At 38.4% G+C, this 21,222-nt stretch overlaps 2 protein-coding genes across 2 annotated transcripts; one reads left to right on the top strand and one right to left on the bottom strand.

The window, feature by feature from the left end:
• Positions 1-44: 44 nt before the first annotated feature.
• rbis (ribosomal biogenesis factor) lies at positions 45-1,507 on the bottom strand. The gene is made up of 4 exons (XM_026914383.3): positions 1,362-1,507; positions 1,053-1,169; positions 485-601; positions 45-278 (listed from the first exon to the last, which is right to left on the bottom strand). Exons 2-4 carry the CDS (start codon positions 1,161-1,163, stop codon positions 210-212), a joined length of 297 nt encoding a protein of 98 aa, XP_026770184.1. The 5' UTR covers positions 1,164-1,169; positions 1,362-1,507; the 3' UTR covers positions 45-209.
• Positions 1,508-7,382: 5,875 nt separating this feature from the next.
• LOC113526888 (carbonic anhydrase 1) lies at positions 7,383-11,122 on the top strand. Its single transcript, XM_053237316.1, has 7 exons — positions 7,383-7,576; positions 8,157-8,354; positions 9,489-9,607; positions 9,808-9,900; positions 10,028-10,094; positions 10,179-10,330; positions 10,912-11,122. The coding sequence occupies exons 1-7, from the start codon at positions 7,543-7,545 to the stop codon at positions 11,029-11,031; spliced, it is 783 nt and encodes a 260-aa protein (XP_053093291.1). The 5' UTR covers positions 7,383-7,542; the 3' UTR covers positions 11,032-11,122.
• Positions 11,123-21,222: the final 10,100 nt, after the last annotated feature.

Raw genomic sequence — 21,222 nt, 5'->3', positions numbered from 1 at the left:
ATTTAGGCTTGAATGTCAGTTGTTCTTGAATATAAAACCATACACATTGTTAACACATTTATTATATGAAATCTGACTCTTGAGATCATTTTCCTATATATGGCGTATTCATTTGATCCAGGCCTCATTTTCAATTAACTGGCTTCATAATGTGCATAATGTGTGCGGATCTTGCTCATATGACATATGTTTTGAAATAATATATGTTGTTAAAGTTGAGAGAAAAGTTGGGCAGCTCCATCCACATTCACTGATTCCTGTAGTTTCTCCCTTGAGATCTGTAAAACAAATTTTTAACAAACTTTCAATCAGCTATCATGATGTTTACATGACTGTAACTATACTGTCCTGTCTATATACCAAGACATTTAGTTCTGGAGACTGCTAAACTCTGCTGTGCCTTCCACAACTGCAGTCCTGATCAAACTATCAGATGTCACAAATGGAAAATAATATTGTGTAAAAGACATTGTAAACACATTACCAGTGTTTTTCCTGTAGATTCTTTAGCTGTAGATTTTGAAATACTCTTCATATCCCTCTGCACCTCAGAGAAAATCTGATTCAAGTTCTCCACTCTCTCTTTTTTCAGGGTGTTTATCTAGTCAAAAAGAGAGTGATATTTCAAATCCCATGTATCAATGCACAGCAAAAATGTCAGTTCACAAAAATCGCTTGTCAAAAATCCACAGAAAAAATGCAGTTGATACTGAAAATCCACTTTTCCACAGCCTAACACAAATCAGGTTTTCTGGGAAATAATTACATACATTTTAATAATTTTGTTTATACACAATTTATTTATTCTTTCTTGTTGTGATGATAAACACACTCTCAGGTATACCAGGTAGATGGTAACACACATATGCACTTAAGATACTATTGCTGCCGCTTAGTGACTAACATCTCACATTTATTCAATTAGTACTATTCTCTATGTGTTACTTTCCCTATTGCATTTACTGTTTTGATGTAATCTTGTCGGATAAATCATTTTAGACTTTTATGGCTAATAACACTTCTTGGACGTAGACTCTGGGAAAAGTGCTTACACGTTTTAATGAAGTCTTCACCGGCTTAGTTTTGGACTTGGGCTTGGACTGCTTGTTAGCCACCTGAAACACATTCTGCTGTTTTTTACCCTTCTGTTTATTTTTCGCCATGTTTTCCTGAAAAATTGTCGTTAGGAAAAAGAAACAGCGAAATGAGTCATATAGTAAACAGCCGGTTGTAGATGGCTAGCCGTGTAGCAGAAAGAGACTAGAGTGAAGCTGAACCGTTAGCCACAGAGGACCTGTCTACATGTCTACATAAACAAACATGCTTTGCAAAAGAAAAGTGTGAGAAACTTCAGCACTTACAGTAGATATCCTTCTTATACCGTCTCAGCACATGTATTTAGGGAAACGTTCCCTAAGCATCTTCTTCTTCTGCTTAGTGTGAGCTGGTGACTAAGAGCAAGGAGCGTTACTGCCACCTGCTGTAGCCAGTCAACTATAGACCAGTAAGCCTGCAGCCTTACAAAACTAAACAAACCTTTCACTCTTTTCCCTTCTTGTGTAAAAGATAAAATGGTTATTTATTCTCTCTTCATACAGATCTGTTATGTAAAGAATGAAACACGACCTGTCATATTAACAGTTTGGTAATCTATAAGGGGGTGGTGTGATGGAGCCATGGTGAGAAATGAAGTTACTGTTACTACCCCAAAGTTGATTATTTTTCTATAACACCCTGTCCTGTGTTTTATTCCTCTTATACCACAACAATTACAATTTTGTTATTACTCAAAGAATGACGCATCATACGTTATTATCTTATAGTTACATGTGCATGTTGTACCAGCCTCTCTTTTTTCCTCTTTCTTGAAGTTAATAAGTCAAAAAATATCATGTTACTGAGAAACCACAAACCGCTGACACTGGAGACTCTTTCCAAAAATGCCAAATAAATGTCTCCTCACATAAAACTTCACCATATCAATGATTGTTCATGCTTTTCTTTTGTTTGTGTGGAGTGTCCACCACACAGTTCCCTATGTTGGTTTCTACTACTATGGAAATGATGACATACAAGAACCAGCACATTAATATAAATGTTGCTGTTATAACTATTGTCAGAGCAATTGTTTATATAATATAATATTATATATATATATATATATATATATATATATATATATATATATATATATATATACACCGATCAGCCATAATATTAAAACATAAAAACCACCTGCCTAATATTATGTAGGTCCCCTTGTGCCACCAAAACAGCTCTGACCCATCGACACATGGACTCCACAAGACCTCTGAAGGTGTGCTGTGGTATCTGGCACCAAGACATTAGCAGCAGATCCAAGTCCTGTAAGTTGTGAGTTGGGGCCTCCATGGATCGGACTTGTTTGTCCAGCACATCCCACAGATTCTCGATTGGATTGAGATCTGGGGAATTTGGAGGCCAAGTCAACACCTTGAACTCATTGTCATGTTCGTCATTTTAACTCTGAACAATTTTTGCAGTTGCTGAAAGAGACCACTGTCATTAGGGAATACTGTTGCCATGAAGGGGGGTACTTGATCTGCAACAAAGTTTAGGTAGGTGGTACATGTCAAAGTAACATACACATGAATGCCAGAACCCAAGGTTTCCCTGCAGAACATTGCCCAGAGCATCACACTGCCTCTGCCTATTTTGCCTTCTTCCCATAATGCATCCTGGTGCCATCTCTTCCCCAGGTAAGTGACACACACGCACCCGGCCATCCACATGATGTAAAAGAAAACGTGATTAAACGTGATTCATCAGACCAGGCCACCTTCTTCCATTGCTCCACGGTCCAGTTCTGATGCTCACGTGCCCATTGTAGGTGCTTTTGGCGGTGAACAGGGGTCAACATGGGCACTCTGGCCTGTCTGCAGCTACGCAGCTCCATACGCAGCAAGCTGCAGTGCACTGTATGTTCTGACACCTTTCTATCATAACCAGCATTAACTTTTCAGCAATTTGTGCAACAGTATCTCTTCTGTGGGATTGGACCAGCTTTCACTCCCCATGCACATCAGTGAGCCTTGGGTGTCCATGACCCTGTCGCCGGTTCACCTGTTTTCCTTCCTTGGACCACTTTTGGTAGGTACTAACCACTGCATACTGGGAACACCCCACAAGACCTGCCATTTTGGAGACACTCTGACCCAGCCATCTAGCCATCACAATTTGGCCCTTGTCAAAGTCACTCAGATCCTTACGCTTGCCCATTTTTCCTGCTTCCAACACATCAACTTCGAGAACTAACTGTTCACTTGGTGCCTAATATTCCCCATATATATATATATATCCCCATATACACATATATATATATATATATATATATATATATATATATATATATATATGTGTGTGTGTGTTGTGTGTGTGTGTGTGTGTGTGTGTACAACAATCAGCCATAACATTAAAACCTCTGACAGGTGAAGTGAATAACATTGATTATCTCATTACAATAGCACCTGTCAAGGGGTGGGGAATATTAGGCACCAAGTGAACAGTTAGTTCTCGAAGTTGATGTGTTGGAAGCAGGAAAAATGGGCAAGCGTAAGGATCTGAGTGACTTTGACAAAGGCCAAATTGTGATGGCTAGATGGCTGGGTCAGAGTGTCTCCAAAATGGCAGGTCTTGTGGGGTGTTCCCAGTATGCAGTGGTTAGTACCTACCAAAAGTGGTCCAAGGAAGGAAAACAGGTGAACCGGCGACAGGGTCATGGTTTAAATTTTATTTAATATTTTTAATACTAATTATACATTTCATAGTGTTTTTATGCATTTTTACATTTATTCCAAAATAATAACTAAAGTAACATTTATTGCAGTAACAATTTGAACAATATTTTGGAAACACTTTACAATAAGGTTTCATTAGTTAACATTAGTTAACTACTTTAGTTAACATGAACTAAGAATGAACAATACTTCTACAGCATTTATTAATCTTATTTAATATTATTTTCAACATTTACTAATGCATTATTAAAATCAAACGTGATTGTTAACATTAGTTAATGCACTGTGAACTAACATGAACTAACAATGAACAGCTGTATTTTTATTCAAGTTATTTCAAGTTTTCATTTTTGACGTGACACAAAGCAGTGATATCTAAGCGGGTGAGTTGTTTACTTACTTTATAATTAGTCAGTAACGCCATCATTTTGTCCATTCGGCCGAGAGCTCGCACGAAAACAAGAGGGGGAATTTATCGAACGAACCTATCACATCCAATCATAACCAATCGCATCCAATCATAACCTATCACATCCAATTATAGCGCGATGGAGGCGTTGCCTCCTCTCACGTGACTTTCCCCCATTCATTCTCCATTACCCCGCACTAAACCCACGGCACGTTATGGGGTCTATGTTATAAGTCAATGGGCTGAGGGGAGGCAAGCCTTCGCTGTATAACTTTACCTGCGGGTGTCGCTGTTGGACAGTGTTACTTTATAAAAACGAGTGACTTTTATACTTTTGATGTCATTTTTAGTAATATTTGCGTCGTTTTATTTTTGCAATATCGATTATTTTCTCATCCAATTTTTTGAGGAGACACTGCCTCCCTTGCCTCCTCGGAGGAAACGCCCCTGATATATATATATAAATATGAGATCTGATACCTGTTTTGCCCTTGGGCATCCCAAGAGGAGAATTTATGGCCTGGTGCTTTACTTTTGACAACGTCCTTGAGAGTATGTTGCTGACATAGAGCAGCATACAGTTCTTCCCTCTCCTCCACAACCTGAGATAAATTTGAGGACAAAAATGCAGTATGTATTTTATATTTTTTAGTCCACAAGACTAAAGATAAAATGATGCCCTCAATCTGACCAGTCTAATGTATAAAATGAGACACACATTATGTGGCCAAAAATATGTGGTCACCTGACCTTCGAACTCTTCACCAAACTGTTGCCACTATGTTGGAAGCACACGATTGTACAGAATGTCTTTGTATGCTGTAGTATTAAGATTCCATTCAATTGAACTAAGGGGCCCAAACCTGTTCCAGCATGACAGTGCCCCTGTGCACAAAGCAAGATCCATGAAGACATGGTTTGCCAACGCTGGAGTGGAAGAACTCTATGCACAGAGCCCTGACTTCAACCCCACTGAACACCTTCGAGATGAATTGGAATGCCGACTGAACCCCAGGCCTTCTCACCCAACATCAGTGCCTGAGCTCACTAATGCTCTTGTGGCTGAATGAGCACAATTCCCCACAGCCACACTCCAAAACATAGTGAAAAGCCTTCTCAGAACAGCGGAGATTATTATATTACATTTACATTACAACATATGCCCTTATCCAGAACAACTTACAATTACATTTATACAGCAGAGCAGTTGAAGGTTAAGGGCCTTGCTCAAGGGCCCAGCAGTGGCAGCTTAGGATTTGTGCTGGGATTCGAACCCATAACCTCCTAATTGAAAGTCCAACATCTTAGAGATACTACTGTCATATAATAGCGAAGGGGAACTAAATCTGGAATGGGATGTTCAAAATGCACATGTGTGCAATGGTCAGATATCCACAATCTTTTGGCAATTTGGTGTACTTATTATTATTTAGAACATTCTATAGACTTCATTGTTTTGATTTGAAGTTAAGACAGTTTATTACTGTTTATGCTTATTTTGAAACCTTTTAATTCCACTGTTAGGCAGTTCAAGCATATATCTGTAAGTAATTATCAATACTGTTAATTTTGGAAGCTTAATATATAGTGATATTTACTCTATATTTTTTGTAATTGAATTGGTAAATGCTTTTAGATGGCTGATTTCTATATGGAAGAATGTATACTTGTCTGTATAACAAAATCTTAAGCCTTATTCTAATACTGATTGTGTATGAGTACGGACATTTTGTATTTATAGTAGGTAAACTATATGGCCAAAAGTATGTGGACACCTGACCATCACACCCATATGTGCTTGTTGTACGTCCCATTCCATAACCACAGCATTAATGTGAAGTTGGAACCCGTTTGCTGCTATAACAGCCTCCTCTTTTCTGGGAAGGCTTTCTACTAGATTGTGGAGCGTAGTTGCGGGGATTTGTGCTCCTTCAGCCACAAGAGCATTAGTGAGGTCAGGCACTGATATCAGATGAGGAGGCCTGGGGAGCAGTCAGTGTTCCACATCCCAAAGGTGTTCAGTGGGCTTGAGGACAGGGTTCGGTGCAGGACACTCATTTTCTTAAACATCATTCAGGACTTTATGGACTGCACTTTGTACACAGTAGCACAGTCATGCTAGAACAGATTTGGACTAGGCCAGTGAAGGGAAATTGTAATGCTACAGTAAAAAAGACATTCTAGACAATTGTGTGCTTCCAACCTTGTGACAACATTTTGTGGGAGGCTCATGTATGGGTGTGATGGCCAGGTGCCCACATACTTTTGTCTATATAGCTTATTTAAGAACGTGTTCTTTGTATGTTTAAGTTTTACTGTTATTCTTCATTAAAGGTTTTCAGCTGAACTTGACTTACTGGAGGAGACAGTTAAATATCAACTAAGCAGACATATAGTGAGGGCAATACTTCTGATCAGATGCAGCCTACTATAAATCTTTCACCATTTTACAGACTGTCTAAGTGTTAAAAGTTTACAAAGTTCCATAAACAAAACAAGTAAATCTAGTTTTGCAGTTCATAGATATGGGTTTAAATCATTCATTCCCACTTTCTATACTCTGTTTTAAACTATATTTAAAATTATCTGCTCTGGGAGCCTGTAGGTTCAAATGAAAGTGTTTGTAGGGTTGCACTGCAAAAAAAAAAGTGCTTCATGGTTTTAGTTACTGTCCACATACCCCACTCCTTACTGACAACGTGTTATTGGTTAGTTTATTTGTTAAAATGGGAAATTACGCACATTGCAAACGTCGAGAACTAACGTTTCGCTCCACCACCAGATGGCATTGATGACTGCTTTTGTCGAGTGGGTTACTGCTTAGTCTGTTCATTCACTGCAAAGCCATTTGACCCTTTATTTCACACTCAATGTGTCACTGACGAGTGTATTTATTCATGCGTTTGTTTTCCCCGTTTTCACTCTGTGAAACTCTAGGGCAGTTCTGCACATTTGAGGTCTCAACCAATGAACAGTAGAAATAGGCTAAGTGTGTAGTAACTAAAAGCTTAGTAAGGCTTATACAGCAAATGTTGACATTTTGACAAAAAGAACCACACAATATAAGCGCTTTAAAGGTCACAGACGGCACAGATACAGGACGAAGTGCATTATGGAGAGAGAGAGAGAGAGAGATGTGTCATCATCGATTACGCTAGTACCTCCTCCTCCGTGTGTGTGTGTGTGTGTGTGTGTGTGAGAGAGAGAGAGAAATCACACAGGCAAAACCACTCCAGTGAGAGGAACGGTGTTTAGGGATCGCTATATAAACCGCGGCGCGTCTCTTCTTGGTCACTGGCGCTTTACGCACTCAAGCCATCGCAAGCGGAGCAACCTCAACCCGATTAAACTGTGACAATGCCTCACAGATGGGGATACGGAGCGGATGACGGTAAGTCTCTATCAGCTCTCCATACCACTGACTTCACGGAAGAGTGAGGGAAGGAACGAATGGATGAATGAAAAATTCCCATGCACTGACAGCGCATCACGTTTCTGTGACCTTGTTCACGCACCACACGACACAGCAAAACCTCTCCACGTCGCATTCACACCCGCAGTGTTGAATTAAACTCTTGCAGTGCGGAATTCACATCCACAGTGCTGAATTCACTTCTGCAGTGCGGAATTCACATCCACAGTGCTGAATTCACTCCTGCAGTGCGGAATTCACATCCACAGTGCTGAATTCAGTCCTGCAGTGCAGAATTCACATCCACAGTGCTGAATTCAGTCCTGCAGTGCGGAATTCACATCCACAGTGCTGAATTCAGTCCTGCAGTGCGGAATTCACATCCACAGTGCTGAATTCAGTCCTGAAGGGCTGGAATAGTTTCACAGGGCTCGTTTTGTCCAAATGGATGTTATTTTATAAGACCATTTTCAACATTAGGAATTGTGCTGCGTGTGTTAATGATTTCACTGATGCTATACTGAGCTGATTCTTAATATTCCCTCATTTGTCATTGCAGGCCCGGACACATGGCATGAGAAGTTTCCGATAGCTAATGGACCCCGCCAGTCTCCCATTGACATTGTGACTGGTGAGGCTCAGTATGACCCTGAGCTCAGGCCACTCATACTGCGTTATGATCCATCAGTTTCGATGGACATCATCAACAGTGGCCACTCCGTCCAGGTCACTTTCGCAGATGACGAGGACACATCAAGTTAGTGCATAATTTTTTAGAACACTAGAAATGGCACCAAACTACAGTGTTATGTTAATAATGTTCATTTGACCCTAAATACCACCTATAGTATTGAGTTGTCACTTATATTGTTGAATTAAGACTTTTAGAGTGATTGATTTAGACCTGTAACTGTTGTAGTGACACTATAAGTATAGCATTTGTAGGTGTTAATTCGGTACAGTGAGAGTTAACTCAGTACTGTTGGTGTTAATTTGGCACTGGGGATTTTGCTGTGTGCCTTGATATGATGACATGCCTGATGGACCTTAGCAGCTTTGAACAATAGTCTAGAATGAGTTTTCCAAATGGAATATTTTGTTTTGTTTTTTGAAATCTGGACCATGAATGTATAAATTTACACACTGGATTGAAGAGTGGCCTGTGTTATTTTGCCCAAAATGATTATGTTTTTTGAATCATGTGAATATTGTGATTCATCAGATCGCCCTGACAAACACTTATCTTGAGTGTTTGAGCTCATTATATTAAATAAAACATTTAGTGGGTTCATTTGTATATTGTAGCATATTAAGATGTCAGTAAATTAAGATGTATCTGTAATCTAAGCTAACTGAAAAAACAGGATATTGCAGATCATGTGCAGTTATTCCTGTGTGTCTGCTGGCTTTGTGTAGTCATATTTTCCCAACACTCAAATGTCCTAATCGGGAAGTGTGTACAGAAAGGCTACACACAAAAAGGTCCTAGTGAACTTTTGACTCATACTCAGTTAAACATTAAACACTACACTTTATGCAAATGTGCCATTCTGTGGTGGAAGTGCGAACTGTTAGACACAAAGGTGTTGAGGAAAACAACATAATTTTAATGGACTATAATGTGTCACCCTGTTGCAGAGACACACACATAGTGTTATCTGGGTAAACAAATCACAACACTGAACATGCAAGAATGTGTGTTAGGGGATGGTAGAGGTGGTTGTATCATTCTCCATTCTCTTGAATTGGTTTTCCATAACTGTAGCTATTTGTAATTATGACAGAAATAACTTTATTTCACCAATCATGTGGGATTTTTTACAGATTCTTCTTGTCAAACATTAAATCATGGCCTGAAACTGTTTTTTGTGTTTTGTGCTTGCATCTTCAGCTCTGACAGGGGGGCCCATAACCGGCACCTACAGACTTAAACAGTTCCATTTTCACTGGGGATCTAGTGATGATAAGGGCTCAGAGCACACAGTTGATGGAAAACTGTACCCTGCTGAAGTATGTACCTTCTATATCCTAATTCACATCCTATTACACAAAATTAGATAACTCAGTAGAATTTGGGGCTTACATGCTGCATCTCTTTTGTCCATGTAGAATATATGCACAGTTTTAGAAATGATAAACTGTGGCAAGACCTAGACTACATTGTGGGTTTTGGTGCAAGTAAAGATGTGGGTTATTTCCATGTCTTCTAGCTTCATCTAGTTCACTGGAATACTACGTATCCCAACTTTGGAGAAGCTGCTAGCAAGTCTGATGGCCTCGCTGTGGTTGGAGTCTTCCTGGAGGTCCACACATATTAAAACTTTTTATTGCTTTATTCTTATTCTTATAATTTGTGATAAAAAACTGAGGCACAAAGAACATCTCTATTGTGTTTCAAGTGTGTTCATTTCTGTATTTTACGTTCAACAGATTGGTGATGAAAACCCTCAACTCCAGAAGGTTCTTGATGCACTGGATGTCATTAAAGCAAAGGCAGGTTTTCTTAAAATTCTTTGAGACTTTAAAGTTAAGGACTAATTTTGTAGATTAATCATGATTTTCTGACTTTCCTCCCAGGGAGCGCAGACTTCGTTTGCAGACTTTGACCCCACTATGCTGCTGCCTAGCACACTGGACTACTGGACATACGATGGCTCCTTGACCACGCCCCCACTGCTCGAGAGTGTTACATGGATTGTCTGCAAGAAGTCAATCAGTGCTAGCTCTGCACAGGTCCTGTCCATTTCTTTAACACATTATTCATAGAACATGTAACAGTGCTAGCTACTCACCATATACATATTGATATAAACAAATCAGCATGTTTCAAAATAATCCATAGCAGTTAGAAGCAAGGTTAGTTCCTGAATAAACCTTTGGTTGTATAATTATGCTCACTGGATTTTAACCAGACTGAACGCTGGCTTCATCTCAGAGCTTGAGTTGTTTGAACAATTCTAGACTATTTGGCTGACTCATTCTTTCAGTCTGCATTCTTCTTCATGTGATCTGCTGGTCTCTCAGGCGTAGAGGCCTGTTGCACCCTTGTGAAAGTTCACACTTCCCAGGGAAATGTTATGATGGCATGGTCTGACTTTTGCATTCTCATACTGGGAATATATTTAACTTTTATTTGCTGCTTTGGTTTTTTAAAAACTGATTATATTAGATACTACACAAAGAAGTCAATGGGATTTATGAATGTTTTTGTGAACATTACCATTCAGTACATGTATATTCCTAATCTAAGTGTATCTCACTATCTCTTATTTTATATCGTTTTTTTGTGTCTGTTTCTTTTTTATGGAAAACAGATGGAGAAATTCCGTGGCCTGCTCTTTTCGGCGGAGGGGGAGCCCGAGTGCTATATGGCGGATAACTACCGCCCACCACAGCCTCTGAAAGATCGTAAAGTCCGCACATCTTCCAAATGAGCTGCTCTTGGATTCTTAATCCTGCCCAAATCCTGTCATGTTGTTTTGTTTTCATATGAGAATAATATTTCCCTGCCATCTGGCAAGAACACTACTGAGTCTTTGCTTTTTTTTTTGCTCTCCACTTTTTATATATATAGTCGGAGGAAGATTAATTTGCTTCTGTATATTGTGGGTATGGTGCCTGGTCGATCACCAAAATCACCAACACATGCACACAAGCAAACCAAAAGTCCAACTCTATGCTGCAGGAATGTATTAAAAAGACAGTTTTTTAGTGAAGTGGGCCATCTGCCATGGTTACTGCCAGTAATCTCTCTCTGCCTGCTTCAGGATAATGGCAGCTTAGCAGAAACCACCACAAGATCTCTAAAAACATCTCTTTCACAGACATACCATACAGTGCAAGCCTTTCGGTCATGCAGTTTTCTAAGGAAATCACTGTTCCAGGTTTCTTGGAGAACTTGATACAGTTCTTCTTCTTCTTCTTGGTTTCTTACCTACTATGGTCCAAATAAGGAATCAAATAAAAAAATTCTCTGTAACACTGATTTTTTTTTTTTTTTGAAAAAAATGTAATCTTTTGAAATCTAATTTCTTTCTTTTCTACTGACACTAATGCAGTAGACACAAAACAGGCAATGTAAGACAAAATGTATATAAAATGTGTTGCCTAAAATATTTGCACAGTACTGTATATGTGTCATGGCATCACACCTACACTGAAACACATGTATGATATCTCCTCCCTCAGAGGAGATGTGTGGTGGTTAATGCTTGAGTGCTTGAGATTCTAATGCTAGAATCCTCAAAACAGAAGTTTGTTTTGCATTTGATGTCTTTTAGAGCAGCTTAGAATGAACTGTGATCTTTGTGTGAAAGCATATGTAGTGTATGTTCACTTCCCTAAAGATATCTAATGATTCACTAAAGATATCTAATGAACACATATTTGCTGCTGAAGGGAAGGGAAGGAAGGGCTAATGCAAAAAAAATATGCATACTATTTTACTACAGACCACAGTCAGCTCACTGAAACATGTTCATTCAGCAAAATATTATGTTTTTAAGGTTTCCTTCCTTTTCTCATTTTATCCCATGAAATGACAGGACCAGAGAATTTATGGTGATTAATTGAACTGAAAGTGTCAGATGTGTTGATTATATTAGATTTGCAATGTATGTGACTTACTACTATTTAGGATATGTTAGGACTACGTTATGCTAAATGCTAAATTATTAAAGATTTAAATTATTAAAGATTTTAATTAAATATGTTAAACATATATTAAATTATATGTTTTAATGTCAGTTTTGTGCACTAAAAAGCTAATAAAAAAAACCAAATGATGATGACTGTTCAGTCATAATAAAAAATGATATTTTTCTCTATAGTGAGTGTCTCAATGTTTTACGCTTTTATAAGGAGTAATTTGTTCATTCTAACCCTAGTCCTTGGTCTCTGCACTCCAGACTTTGAACACTTATTTCATGGTTGAATTTGGCAGGACTGATAGTGACTATGCAATGGGATTTGAGGAATAAGGCTGTCATTTTAGCTGCATTACAGTATACATTGCTATTGAAAGGTTTTTGAACACCTATTGCCACACATAAAACAAAGTATTACAGAATAGAAATTACATAAGGAAACCTAAACCTTTGTGGAAATTATTAACTCTTAGATCCTAATGAGTAATTTATTAAAGGCAGGTGCACTTGAAGGATAAACCCATTAAGCCTAAAAGATTCAATGACACTGCTGGTATTGACTGTAAAACATAAATATGTTGTGTGCCTAAAGTTTTTAATTAGAGTGATTTTGTCATTAGTGATTAGATCAGATTAGATTAGATTGCTTCAATACAATAAGTAATTTCTAACATTCCTCAATTAATTTAATAATACATTAAAAACATGTAATAATATACATTTCTTGATTCCCTTATGCCTAGTCATTGGTTATGTATTTTCACAATATAGATTATTTAAAATGAGGTAATTTAAACAAAAATGCTAAAATATAGGGTGTACAAAATTGTTTGACTGGCACCGTCATCTTCCTTCACATGCCCTCAGAACTGAACCAAATCCCAATGTTACCCCTTACCTTCAAATAGAATCTCAGGTCCTCATGTCCAAGTTTATCATAAGTCATTTCACCTACATCCAAGTGGACTTTGACAAGTCAAGTAACCCTGATGAAGTGATTACTGAATATAAATGAATGGTATGATGGTTCCATAAATCCCTGTGGCTACCACATTGAGTCCCACTCCTGTCAGCCAAGAAAAGGAATCTGAGGTTACAGTGGACACAGCTTCACTGAAACTGGATAGTTGAAGTTTGGAAAAATGTTACCTGGCCTGTGAATCTCGATTTCTGCTAAGATCAGCAACCATGGTTTTGTGTGTGTGTGTGTGTGTGTGTGTGTGTGTGTCTATGTGTGTTTGTGTGTGTGTGGAAATACAGTGTCCCTAGGGATTAATGGAACCATCTTACCATTCATATTGTGGACAATTATTTTTTTTGGCACACATTGGTCCCTTTAATACCAACTGAGCATTGTTTGACTGCCTCGGCCTATTTGAGCATTGTTGCCTCGGCCTATTTGAGCATTGTTGACCACATCCATTCCCTTTATGATGACAATTTACCCATCTTATAATGGCTACTTCCAGGATGATAATGCAGCATGTCACAAAGCACAGATCATCTCAAACTGGTTCTATGAACATGACAGCAAATTCGGTGTAGTTCCGCGGCCTCCTCAGTCACCAGTCATCAGTCACCAGTCACCATCAGTCACCAGTCACCAGTCATCCAAAAGAGCACCTTTGAAATGTAATAGAACAGAAGATTCACTGCATGAATATGCAGCTAGCAAATCTGCAGCAGTAATATAATGGAATGATGTCATCATGTACCAGAATCTCAAAGGGATGTTTCTAACACCTTGTGAAATATATGCCATGAAGAACTGAGGCTGTACTGAGAGCTGTTCTAATCATATGATAAAACCAGTCAGTGTAGAAGAAATCACAACCTCATCACATGATCTTCAGTCAAGCACCTATCCCCAAACTGTTTCCAATCACTTCCAAGATCCTTCTAAGTGCCAAGGTTTCCTACTGCATTGTTCATTGTTCTCAAGACATTAAATCCAACAACGAGAGTAGCCCATCTCACCACTGACCAGGAAGTCCACCTCTGTGGGGTTGAATGAGGGTGAAATGTTGCACTCATATAACTGGTTCTTTGACCTGTATATCAACACATTCCCTCATCCTCCCAGTGGCAAAGCAGCAGGTGAATGACTCATGTCCCTAAAACCATGTTCACAATCAGCAGCTGAGTACACCCTAGAGTTTTACATGTTAGCTGGTGAAAACAGATAGAATGAATCTGCACTCATTCTCTCATGAGCTGAAAAGGAGCATGGAAAGTTGACTTGAAGTTGATTTATTATTCCTGCCCAAGCACTGGATGAAAAAAACAGTGGGTGAGGTGTTCGGAACCTATCAAACTACTGAGCTATGCCTTCACAACCACAAGGAGATAAACTGTTCTGGTCACGGAATCCCCTAAAAACCCCAGTGGAGTTATTTGTTTTACCCTGGCTCCAATGTCAAAACCAATGAATATCATGGACTAAGCAGCCTGGTATCCTCATTGTCATGTGGACTGTCTGTCTAGTCCCACAGTCACCAGAGCCTTCATGTCTATAGAGACAACCAAGCACTTATGATACCTGAATGCTATGCTAAGTTCAAGGAAGTATTTTAAAAACACCGTAAACCAGGTTTGACATTCATAGTAGAGCTGGACACCTTCAAATGGGGGTGGGAGCTATATCTAAGAAAAAAAAATCACATCCACAGAAAGAAATTACCATTTTTATGCTGGTAACAGAAATTAATGTTGGCAAAAGGGAGCCACTAGCAGTAAAATTGACGCTGGAAGAATAGCGACATTGGCTGGAATAAGCCAAATGGTACTAACTATCCTCTCTCATGTTTGCTCAGCCTCCGTTAACCTCCGTTAATTGTACTGTAATACACTGAAAAATTATTGGAGTTAAATTTTCTCAGAAAAGGTGTGGTACCAATTTCCACACAAAAATCTTGAATTTAAATAAGCACATTTAAGTAAAGGTTTCATGATACCAAGGATTATTCTCACAAAAAACATTAAGAACCACAAATGACATCTTCTTTTCACACACATACACACCATACACCTGACTGAGAAACACAAAGAGGGTGAACCAATAAAACTTTTCCAAAACCCTCGACCTTTCAAAATATTTTATAATGTAATAGCCTTAGGCCTTAAAGGCAACATAAAACAAGAAATATTAAAAACAACCCATCCACAACACTCAAAATTAATTCAGTTTAAAGTTCTGTGAACGCATATACAAATCAAGTTCAAAAACTACACCCAGTTTAGTTCAAGTAAACATTATTTCTTTTTTCTAGTTCTGTGAGCACTTGCAAAATAATATTAAATTTAACCCATTAAAGTGAATAAAATATACACTTTGGGGGCACATATTTACATGAATGAATTTAGTACATTTAGTACATTACTTAAAGCAATTAAGTAATTCTAGTTGTTTGCTTTTTTTGTGTAAAAATCACAGATTGTTTTTGTCATATTTACTGAACCACTGAATCATTTTTTCAAGTGTATATATGTGACAAATAAAGGCTTCTTCTTCTCACCATAACTGCCATGAACAAGCTTGAAAGCACTGAGATATGGCCCATATGAAATTACAAACTGATCTGACTCACAAGCTAATGAAACTGGTTAGACCAATAATGTGCCTCTTACACAAAATGAGGAGATACCATGCTATACTATATTACATAAGAGCAGTGTCTGGTGAATTATACACATCATTCATCCAATTAATTTGGATCTGCTGCAGGGAGGTCAATAATCCTGGACAAGCTTAGCTTCATTATTAACCACAGGAGCCACATTTAGGGTCAGTGCTTCATTGTAACAGGATACTCATACAGATACATTTCCTGCAGCTGTGTGCATTATGCATTACATCCTTATGAAATACAAATGAGTTCTAAATAATGAAAGTAGCCAGCTAACATGAAGAATTTTCAGATAAACATGGCATGTCTCTTTGGGAATGAAGAGCCTACAGTCCAATGGTAGAGGTCACGCTGAAGGCCACAGAACTAGTTACAGTACAGTGTGACTGCAGGCACCAGGATTTATTTCTGTATACACATCAGGGACAGTCAGGAACCACAGGCTAAGATGTACATGTGCTTGCAGCTACTGGAGTCCTTGAGCACTAAAGTACAAATATACAATGTTTGTGGATTTATTTGCTGAACTGTTGGTTCTTTAAACAAAAGATATCAGTACCCAAATGTCTGCATTTTACAGAGCAGTGCATGTGTTTTTCAGTGACGTATCACAAATGTTCCCACATTATGGCAAAAACATTTCACTAAGCTCAGTTTGCTCTTCTGGGCCAAATATACCAGTGCACTTCTGGGCCAAATATACCAGTGCACCACAATTTGTCATGTGTCTTTGAATGAACAATAATTTAACCTTAGATATGAAGGTACAGCAAATGTTTTCCTTATCACTAAAGCCCAGATAAGAAATTAATTGGATGAAAGGTTTGTCCTTGTCCTTACTCATACAATGTCGTACAGCTTACAAGGCACATACAATGCAAAAGTTAAATAATATATAAGTTTAAAGGTGTCCTTTATGTTTGTACTACAAATGCATATAAACATTTATTAGTCCTAAATTCTAAGAATGTTATAATATATAATACCATGTGGTCATTAGTCATGATTATGTTGGCTCATCTAGTTCAAATAGAATTTTCTTTTTTTTTTTTCAGTATTTCACATTTTTCAAGCTGGTTGTTTTTACTCATAGTTACTCATATATTAACTTGCATAATCTGTGTAAGCCTAAGTTAAACTTTATGTTTAACCCATTTATCTAGCAACATAAGGAAATTTGTGTCAAACATCAGCTTAAATGTTATTATATATTAATCCCTGAGCATCCAAACAACCCTTTTCTCAAGACCCCAAGACATTTAGTGGATCTCAAAGGGTCCAGAGATTTAGTGGATCTCAAAGGGTCCATGTGCGTTATAAAAAAAAAAATCCCTGTGCTGATAGTGCCTTGAACTCAAACCTGCCTTAGTGCAATAGCTGCACAAGAAAGCACCCCACAAAAACAGTGCACAAAACTTAATTAGAGCAGTGCAGTTTTTTTTCATTTCTATGACTGGTGGGGCAATTTACTGCTGTGTCACCTGAGAGGCCACAATATTCCACACACACTATCCCACTAGATCATGTTTCAAATAGGTCACCCTACTTATCACTGCATTTATCCAAATGGAAGCTTAGCAAGGGCTCACAAATATATAACAAGAATTAGACCAGCAAAGACCATGGTTTGCTGAACATTGCTCACGTTTCTTGTCTCCAATTAGCTTACCTCTCTTGATCATTTGCTTTCTTATTTGTTTGTTTCTCTCCAGTAACCTTGAAAACTGTGCGTGATGAGGCTCTTAATGCACATGCTATGGATAGCAGCTGGCATTTCTGAGTGGGGTAAGGTTTCTCTGAACTCTGATCACATTTCCTGGCACTCAAAAGGTCATGCAGAGATGAACTGAGACATTCTTAACAAGGAGGTACAGCAATACAGAGTTTAACAAAACAAAAAACACATCTTTCTATGAAAACCTAATAAATATTAGCACTGCTAAACTCCATGGATTCATCAAGGGGTCCAGACTCACATTCCTCACTCTTATAACTACATCATTGGTGTTAGTTTCACTGTAGTCAATATGCATTAAGAAGAACAACTGAAAGTGATTAATACTATAATAAAGTTGAGTGGTATAGTGGCACACTGGGTAGCATTGTCCCCTAACTCTAGGGTCCTGGGTTTGATCCTGAGCTTGGCTTACTGTCTGTATGGATATTGTGTGTATTTCCTGTGCTCTAGTGGGCTTCCCTGGTTTTCTCCCTCTGTCTAAAAACAGGCAGGTAGGTGGACTGGCTACATGAGACTGCCCCTACTCGTGAATGAGAATGTGAACATGTGTGTGAAAATGGTGCCCTGCAGTGAACTGGCTTCCTATCTGGGGTGAAATCTCCCACCCAGTGTTGCTGTGATATGTTCCGGCTCCACATCAACCATGACCAGGATAAAGTGGTTACCAAAAATAAAGGAACGAGTAACCATTTTAGATTTTCTTATCATACAATTTCTTTACCATTTCCTACCATAGAGACTTATTGTCACACCCAAGAGGGTTTAATAAACACATCGGCTGATATTAAAAGTGAGTGAAGTGACTTGTGGCCAAGTATGGCGACCCATACTCGGAATTTGTGCTCTGCATTTAACCCATCCAAGCGCACACACAGAGTAGTGAACACACACACACACACCGTGAACACACACCCAGAGCCTTTTTTTGCTGCGGCCCCCGGGGAGTAGTTGGGGGTTTGGTGCCTTGCTCAAGGGTCTCACCTCAGTCGGGGTATTATTATTGAGGGTGAGAGAGAGCGCTGGTCATTCACTCCCCCCACCTACAATCCCTGCCAGAACCGAGACTCGAACCCACAATCTTCAGGTTCACCTTCGGGTTGCAAGTCTGACTCATTAGGCCACGACTGCCCCCAAAAGATGACCTCTATACCAATCAGCCTAAAAATGTTTCTAAAGACTCACGTGTAAGTGTGAATATTAAAGTATTAGTAGTTCTAGAAAGTGTTAAAGTTGCTAAAATTTCAATATAAGGGAATTTGTTTTAATGTTATTTGCTAATTAAAATTGCAGCAATGAGTGAAAGCATAAATTATAAAGCAAATTAGCACTAGAAATAAAATAATGATCCTACACCCTGGTTCCATTAACACCCTCAGTTTTTCCAGTTAATATCACACAAGCTATCAAAAGAATAGCACTATGTGGTGTGGAAGTGAATACACAAATGGATCAAGATTAATCTTCAATACCCCAAATACATTAGGTCCAGTGGACCTAAAATAGGGCTTATTAACCTTGTTTTTCAGGATTTTGTCAAAGGACAGTGCTGTCTGCATTTCTCAAGTAAAGCCAAAGAGAAACATTGGTTAAACTGTAGTTATTAACTGCCTGGTTTTTGAGGGTGGTACCTTCCATTGCACACAAAAATCATTGCTTGTGTATGGCTTATGGCCAGGAAACACCCTCTTTATCATACTGTACATGTAAAGTCCATTGCCATTGCCTGTTTCACACATTTTATCAAAACATATCTGGGTGATGAAGAAATGGAAAACATATGAGATACAGTACATTTATTAGCAGATAGTTAAAATTTAGAAAAGCACTGCTTTCCTATTTGACACTGGAGCAAAATTAACTTCAACACATCTGAATCTGTTGAATGCTGTCAACTGCAACTGAGCAAGAAGCCATACATGAGTGAGATCATGTGAAAAGGCCTCTCTGGACTTTTAGTGTGATGTGGTTAAACCTCATCATGGATTATACTCCTTGGGGCGGTTTCCCAGACAGGGTTTAAATTAAACCAGGAGTATGCCTTATCCCAGAATAGTTAATCAAGGAATTCTTCAACTCATCTTAAGTAACTTCCAGACTATCCTGAACTAAATTACACTAGACTAATTTTAAATCACATGTGCTACTGTGGATTAGTGAGATTGTGCTGTACTAAGGTTACTTCTAAAACCTGGAATGGATCGAGAAAATCATAAAATTCTGTGGAACTAGAAGTTAAAATTCACCCAAAAATAGGCAGAAAATGACAGGGACCATAAAACACACAAAAAACTGCAGCAACAACCCAATAAATTTCATCATTATTTCCTCTTTCGTGAAATTACTGGAATTACATTGCATTTATTATTCAGTGCAGGTATTGTGGAAGAGCATGAAGATAAATCTTTAAAAAAAAACAGCCTAAAGGGTGAAATGTAAGGCCAATGGGACATTTACAAAGAAAAGGCACTGATTAGTTAGATGACTGCCTGACAGGAATAATAGAGAGAAATAACCAGAGGAGGACCTTCTAGGCAAGGCTTCTTCAAACGGCTGGTGTAGCTGCAATCTTTCATTCCAGCAAAATAGGAGGCACACTTCATAGCTGATTAGAGACCCAGTTGAATTGATTAATCAAGTGGAATCAGGTGTGGGTCCTGCTTGGTTGGAATGAAAGCCAGACACACCAGCCCTTTGCGGATAAGATTAAGGACCACTGATCTAAACAGTTCAGATGAAAGATCAGGAACACCTACACTAGGAATATATAATTATACTCCTTTGTTTGAAATGCATTATTTCTCCAAAGGCACTAGAATAGCATTTTCCAGACAACAAATATTCACTCTAGTAGAGCCCTACTCGCTGACTGTGAGCCCTGTTATAAGGCCAGTGCTCAGGGGTTGTTGGTTGTAAGTAGAGTGGATGCACCTTGAACTGGCTTTAATTGAAAACCAGTTTTTGTAATTGCTGCATATTTATTGGAAATATAGGATCTATAAGGCCTATTACTCCTGCAAAGTTTCCACCTTGTATTTTGTACATGGCCTGGGATGAAGCATCAGGGAACCAGATGTAATAGCCCTTTATTTCAATTTAATTTTATTATATTTATTCTATTATTATATTATTATATTTAGTATATCACTTAATTTTATATATATATAAAAAGTCTTAGGCACATGCAAAGAAATGCTGTAGAGCAAAGATGCCAAAAATAATGAAATTAAATGTTTCTACATTAAAAAAAATACTGTAAAGAGCAGTAAACAGTAATAAATGAAACAAAGTCAATATTTGGTGTGACGATCCTTCGCTTAAAAAAAAATAGTAGTCTCAGGTACAATTTGAGCAGTTTTATAAGGAAATTATTAGTTTTACTGAGCATCTTGCAGAAGCAGCCACAGTTCTTCTGGAGACTTTGACTGTCAAACTTGATCTTATTTTTGCAGCAAAACGAGACGACATGAGAAAGAAACCTTCAGAGGAACCAGACTCCTCAACACTACTCGCCCACCATCCTCTAGGTGACACCGGATTTAAAATGGGATTATAGCTCATTACTCCTCTACAACTGTATATTATGAAGACAAACAGTACTAAATGTGTTGGAAAAGA

Source organism: Pangasianodon hypophthalmus, chromosome 1, assembly GCF_027358585.1.
Source record: "Pangasianodon hypophthalmus isolate fPanHyp1 chromosome 1, fPanHyp1.pri, whole genome shotgun sequence".
Classification (NCBI taxonomy): Eukaryota; Metazoa; Chordata; class Actinopteri; order Siluriformes; family Pangasiidae; genus Pangasianodon; species Pangasianodon hypophthalmus.
Note: the sequence above shows the minus strand (reverse complement) of the source record. Positions and strands in the feature narration are given on the sequence as shown.